The sequence below is a fragment of the Silene latifolia genome, chromosome X (assembly GCF_048544455.1).
Source record: "Silene latifolia isolate original U9 population chromosome X, ASM4854445v1, whole genome shotgun sequence".
Taxonomy (NCBI): domain Eukaryota; kingdom Viridiplantae; phylum Streptophyta; class Magnoliopsida; order Caryophyllales; family Caryophyllaceae; genus Silene; species Silene latifolia.
In genome coordinates this window covers 271,914,920-271,921,882 of record NC_133537.1, presented here as the reverse complement: position 1 = coordinate 271,921,882, position 6,963 = coordinate 271,914,920, and the positions used below count along the sequence as shown (strand labels likewise).

The window sequence follows — 6,963 nt, the reverse complement described above, 5'->3', positions numbered from 1 at the left end:
GATTTGGCTGGGTTAGTTTTAAAATATTTGCCCATTGGTGTCTTGATGATATACAACCATACTGCTATTTATGAATGGTATTCATGAAAGACCGAAAACTTCAACAATCGAACTCCGGTGTAGAGGTATCGTGTCGTATGAACCAACTATATATGACATGTTTTCCTTAAAAAAGTCAAGCGCTCCTACTCTGCGTCTGTTCCGGAAAAATGATTCTTTGTGAAAGTCAATGTTACAAATATTATTTGAAAATTATCCAAATCGACAGTTATATAAGTTTGTTTATGTATTTTTGAGAATGGTCAAAAACATTGTTCAGGTAGTTTATAGAGGTAACGATTCGAATTAATATTAGTGAAAATTTCATTATGCTATGTATATAAGTAAGTTACCGAAACTGAACAACGGCGTAAGAGGGTCGGGTAACACTAAATAAATTTCAATCACTTAAATGCTTAAATCAATAAACAAGTTTTTTTTATATCATTTTCCTTTTGAATTTTTTTCCTTTGAAGTTTGATAATCTACAGGGGTCCCGGTTTAAGCTTAATGATGAAGAATTAGCAATGATCTAGAGCATGACACAACTTTGGAATTAACTACCCTGATTGTTATTTCTATTTCTACTCCTTCATTTTATTTTCGTTGAATTACGTCTTAAGATTATTAGAGAAGGTCAAGTCTCTTATCCGTCTTAAGATTAAAGCGAGTCAAATTTACATCTACTTACATAACAAATATTTTGACCCATGTCATCTATACTATTCGTTTGTCTCATCTATACTATTTGACCCGCGTAAGACGGATAGTGCCATTTTAAATAAAATTTGTGGAATTGATAATGGATGTTGAGCCCTTTGAGAAAATGTTTGTATAATAGTCCCAGATTCCAAAGACAAGAGTAATGATCGGACTGAAAGACAGAATGCAAGATGCAAAATTGCAAATGTATATAAGCAAGACCACAAGGACAACAAAGATTTCGAAGTAATTACTATACAATCGTAATAGGAATATTTATAATAGTTGGGCATCAACCATCACCTTAAGGTTTTGGTTGAGTTGGTTCATCTATCATGGTATCAGAGCCAGTGTGATAGGTTCAAATCCTGGCAACCTCAAAACTTCTTAAAAACTCGAAGTGGAAACCCAACACACGGTACGGGGGAGCCGGTGCACAACTAACCACTCTTCAAGCCCGACGGACATTTGAGTGAGGGAGCGTAATAGGAATATTTATAATAGTTGTAGTTGGGCATCAACCATAAGGAGGGACATTGACAGACAGTATTATAGGAAGGAGAAGTTAGAGGAAGACCAAAGAATTGTGCATCAAGTTTTTGTGTAAAGTAAAAGAGGACAAATCTATTGTGTGTGACACACTAGTAGCGTAGAAATTTTGCTAGGTGGCATTTTAAGAATGAATTTAAAATGCACTCCCTCGTATTCAGCCTAATGTTCCTCTTTCATTATAATGCTCCTCACATATATTAGAGAAAGGAGAACTATAGGCTGAATAGGAGGGAGTATTTAATAATATTTTATAACCCAAATCTTATAGTCTATTCATTAATCTCTCATTGCTAATTTTCCCCACTAATTTAACTGATGGTTACTGACCTCTGACGATTTAGAAAGCGTTTTTCAATTTCATACACAAGCAAGATAACTAACTACTTGAAATAAGGTGATGAATGATCACGAAATATTGTAATTTGTGTTGCTAAGTGAAGCCAATATATCTCGCACATAAATAAAAACTTATTTCTGAAAAAAATTCATAATTCGTCCAACATACGGTGAAATTAAAATGCTCCGTGAATTTCACGGGCAAAAGAACTAGTTCTATATTAAAATAATTTTATGTTATACAAGTGTATATTAAGAGAAGAATATTATGTTCTGTGTGTGCAGCTGGCATTTCAAGGGCAAAGGAAAGAATTCAAATTTGAAAGACAATTGGAAGTATTCAAGAAGCATCTTAGAAATGAGTTAAATCATGCTGGTATTATTGATGTGACAAAAGTTGATATGGTTAGCTCAAACAATATATATAATCAATACATAGTGTTATCTGCTGCTAATTTACTCTCGTACCAAATTTTATGTCTGTTGTATCTTCTAATCTTTTCTTATATAAAACAGTTTTTTTCCCAATAATATCCGACAAGCATTTTTAACTGTTCGTATTCAATATGGAGAAGAATAAGTTTATCATTCTTGATAATCAACAGCATGATGAAAACCCAAAAACTCGTTATGGAAACAAACCTTGGGATATGGTAATTGTTTAGTTGCCTTTCATTGGTTATTTTTTCTTTTACAATGTCATATTTTTTGCACGGTCTCTCTAGACAGTTTGATCTGAATTTTTCCATGCAGCGTAATGCTTTGGCAGAATATTTGAATGACATTGGTGATTTGAAGGAAAGAGTAAGAGTAATGGAGCCTGTTGTATTAAAAATGCCTTGGAGAAACCATTAAAATGTTGTTGACTGTGATATTTACACATTGAAACACATGGAAACATACAGGGGGGTCAGTATTGGACTTGTGGGTTGACAAAAAACAACGTAAGTTTCTAAACAATTTATATCCCATAATTGTAAATGTACTTTTGGTTTAATTAAATGATCTTTCTTAAATTATTAAAAGCACATTCTTGTTTATAAGTTACCTATCCTCAAGATATTCTAACTTTTGTAGATGGATGGACTTCGAATATTGAGAATCAAATATCTTTGCACTTTGGTTTCATCCAAGTGCAACATTGTTTGTGATGACGTTTTAACAAAGGTGAAGCAGTATCAAGAAAAGCCCTTCCCAAAGAAACTGGATTCGTCTGATGAAGAATTCTACGAGGATAAATGTGGTGATGAGATTGCCGGGGATGAGAAGATAGGAGAGGAGGTAGTTGGAAAGAAAGAGAAGAGTGCAGATGATATTGGTGTTCGTGACAACAATGAGACTGTTAGGGTTAAGAAGAGAACAGTGGAGGTAGGTTGTACAGAAGGGAATATACCAGATGGTAATGATGTTTGTGAGAACAATGATAGCATGACAGATGTGAGTAATACAAACGACATAGCTAGGATAAAAGACAAAAATACAAATGAGCATAATGTCTGTCTTAACGATGAGGACAAAAATACAAAGGATATATCTGGTACAGAGGAGATGAGTACAGATTACAATGATGTGCTTGACAGTGCTGACACTACCAAGGGCAAAGTCATCAAAAATCAAATTGTTCATGAACATGAAAAAAGTCAACCAGAGTCTCTGAGCATCCTTGCAAATCGTAATTTACTAAGCACAGATACATGCATTATTACTCCTCTTACTGACTTTCAGAATTGCATTGCTGATTATGTGTCGTACAGTAGAGGAAAACATACCGATTTAGCCAGGTACATATATATTACTACTAATGTACAATATTTAAATTTAAAATGTTCTGTATCCTGTTTTCAGTTAACACTAGTAGTCCTGAACCAGGGAACTTCTTGTGCATGTGGGTGACATTTCTCTTCGGTGTATTAAAATGGCAACGCTACGAGAATCTAAGTATTTAACGAGCGATGTGATCGATTGTTGGGCAAAACTTCTGAATGTCAAGGAATCTACAAGAAACTCTTCAGAGCCATATCGATTTTTTTTTCACCACAACTGTGTGTGTAAGTCAAATATTTATATAAACTTATTTCAACAAGTAAATTTTGTAATGTTGTTTCTCTTGATTAACATCAGAAACTTTACTTGTCTTGCATACAGATGATGCTTCAAGGAGAACTGGACACTGTTTAAAATTTTAAGGTGGTTAAGGATATAATGAAAGAAAAGTTTACCCAATTCTCCGTTAACCCAGATACAATTGATTTGGTTAGCATCGACAATATACACTCTTTCTGCATTTTATATTTAGTTTGCTTGTTGCCTAATTAAATATTTTAAAATCTACAGTTCTTCTTCCCAGTTATATATAAAAGGCATTACCATTTACTAGTCATTGACAGCAACAAGTATAAGTTCATCATCATTGATAATGTGCATCGTGACGGAAACCAGAGGAATTTTTCCACGATAGACCACTGCCTTTTGTAAGATTTATGCTCTCTTTTACTTAACAGCACTACATGCTGTTCCTTTTCATTATTATGAATGTACAATGACTTTACATAGAGTGTACCTTCCCCAACAATATGGTATGTCTTAATTTTCTTATTTTTGTGATATTGTAGCTCATAATTATTAGTGTCCTAATGTTTTTTCCCCTTATCCGCCAGCGTAATGTTCTACAGAATACTTGAAAGACATCGGTGTTTCAAAAGTAAAAGTTGATCGCATCAAAAAACTGCAGCCTATTCTTGCAAGGATAAAGTGGAGGAACAACACTAACAAGACTGATTGTGGTGTTTACGTTATGAGACATATGGAGACATTTAAGGGTAATTTAAATTGGACCTGTGGGCTTAAAAAAGCCGATGTGAGTTTCAGAAGTAATACAATTATTATTAATACAAAATTCAGTACGCATTTGTACATGTTCTAACCCCTTGTTTTCTATACTTTCCTAGGACGCTCCCCTACTGATTTTGCCGAAGAAATACATTTCATATATGATTTTAACAGAAGGCAATGTATGTTTTGATGTTGTACTAAAGAAGGCAATGGATTTCCGTTCAAACCCACTGCCATGGGAAGAATACGACGATGAAGATGAGGAAGATGTTGAATTCAAGCCGTAAAAACTTTTTAGTTTCATTTGTGACATGTGAGTGAGTAATGTAACATATATTGAGGAAACTACGACTCGTACAACCTGAAGTTTGAAAAAAATTTAATTCAAGAAAGTGTTATATTTCGGAAATAAATTTCAATAAAGTTTATTATGTTCTTCCAGAACAACAATAATGTTTATTGTGCAAAAGGCTTTTATGCCTTCAAATTATTGTACTCTGGGAAAACAATTCCAATCAAGTTGATGATGTCCTTGCAGAACAACAATAATGATCCTTTAATACAAATGTAATATACTTTGTCTAAAAGAGTAATGTACTTTGGCAATAAAATCGAATTGTACATACAAGCCTTTAAGAATGTTCTCGTAGTGTATATTATGAATGTCTATCCTTGAATCAAAAATTTGCATCTTCCACTTCGTTATCGTCCTCATCATCCTCGTCCTCCGCATCATCACATTCATCTCCTTCATCGTCGTCATATTCATGGTGGTATTTGGTGAATATGCAACAGAATGTAAATTAAATATTAGATTTTATAAGGACAAAATGGCCAAAATGAACAACTAAATTGATATATATTTAATGTTAACCAAATGTACATTGCTGAAATTCTCATTTATGCCTTCAGAACAACCATAATGTTCATTGCACAAAGAACTTATGTGCCTCCATATAAGAGTGATGATTTTCGAAGGTAAACACTATGCGCTATACTTGTATAATTAATAATTATTTAGCATAAATGTAATATGCTTTAACAAGAAACCAAATTATACATACTTGTCAGATGGTTTGTTTCATTGCAAGTCCTAGAGTTGTGTCCTTGGCGGCCACATGTTTTGCAGTACCTCTTCTCTTTTGCTCTCTTCTTTAGGGCTTTTAACATTTGTGATTCAATTCTCTTGCCCTTGGTCCTACCCTTGTTTTTAGATTTTCTAGGAACATGAATGACCAACTTCTGAGGTATTTTGCAGCCCACATACTTTTCTATTTCTTTCATCTTGTCTTTCTTCTTTGCTGGAACACTTTTGTTACTAATCATATCCTATCTAATATCTCTCAATTTTTCAATCAAAAGCTTCATGTCGTTATCATCACACTCAGCTACGCTGACACAAGAATAAACCTCTTGCCACAGCTCAGTACTCAAAACTTTTCCGGTCAGAAAACTTTTGAGAGACATTTATCACTTTGCCTTCTTTATCAAAGACAAGCTTACTCATTGCAGCTTTTGTCCATCTTTGCATTATGTACTGGTTCTGGTATTTTCTGAAAATCTTGGTTGTGTAGAACCCAATGGCAGTGCCTGCACAACAAGCCCATTCTCTGAAACATAGAACAGGAATAAGTAATCTCGATGTTATCTGGTGAAAATGCTACGTTCCATGACTTATTTGGCATCTGCAAGTCTGTTAGAATATATATTTTTGTCTCATCAATCTTGTCCACATCTTTAAAACGGCAATCAGACAAAGCTGCAACCAATTCTGTTTGGAAGTCTTTGAAAATATTGTGCGAGTATATTTCAGAAGAATGGACTTCAAGGTTTGAGTTAGTTTTCCGTGGGATTTCAGAGTGTTTGTTGTCACTGTTCAACTTGGACTGCCTGTGTCTTTGTGCTTCCAAAGCACTCTCATAGCACACCCAAAAATCAACAAGGGTCAAATGAGGTGTGAGGAACCTGTCAAAGAAACTGTTTTCACTCTCAGACCTTGAAGTAACCCTCATCAAGCCAGACATGGAAACATCTTTAAAATAGGCAGGGATCCACGGTTCCCTGATATCGTACAAATCTGAAAACCACTCGTGTTCTACAAGCTGATAATCGGTCATTATCTTCCCCCATTGTTCTTCGAATTCATCAGGCTCAAGTTGGTTGTTCCAAACACACCTATTGAGCCTGCTATTAAAATCCTCATCTTGAAATAGTTGATAACTGACTTTTTCTCTTAGTTTCTTCATTATGTGCCACATGCACAGTCTGTGTGTTGACTCCTTAAATACTTCCGGGACTACCGACTTTATTGATTTGTCCTGATCAGTAATTATAACTCTCGGATGGCACCCGCCCATTGCTTCCAAAAATGTCTTGAACAGCCATCTGTAACACTCAATACTTTCATCACCTATCAACCCAGCTCCAAAGGTTATGCATCTTTTGTGATTATCAACTCTTGTGAAAGGCACAAACACCATATCGTACTTGAGTTTGTTCCAT

General features: G+C 34.6%; 1 protein-coding gene across 1 annotated transcript; it reads right to left on the bottom strand.

The window, feature by feature from the left end:
* Positions 1–5,960: 5,960 nt before the first annotated feature.
* Positions 5,961–6,941, bottom strand: LOC141620106 (protein FAR1-RELATED SEQUENCE 5-like). The gene has a single exon (XM_074437062.1). It carries the CDS (start codon positions 6,939–6,941, stop codon positions 5,961–5,963), a length of 981 nt encoding a protein of 326 aa, XP_074293163.1.
* Positions 6,942–6,963: the final 22 nt, after the last annotated feature.

Coding starts and splice junctions, on each gene's coding strand:
- LOC141620106 (XM_074437062.1), bottom strand. CDS start 6,941: ATGGTGTTTGTGCCTTTCACAAGAGTTGATAATCACAAAAGATGCATA.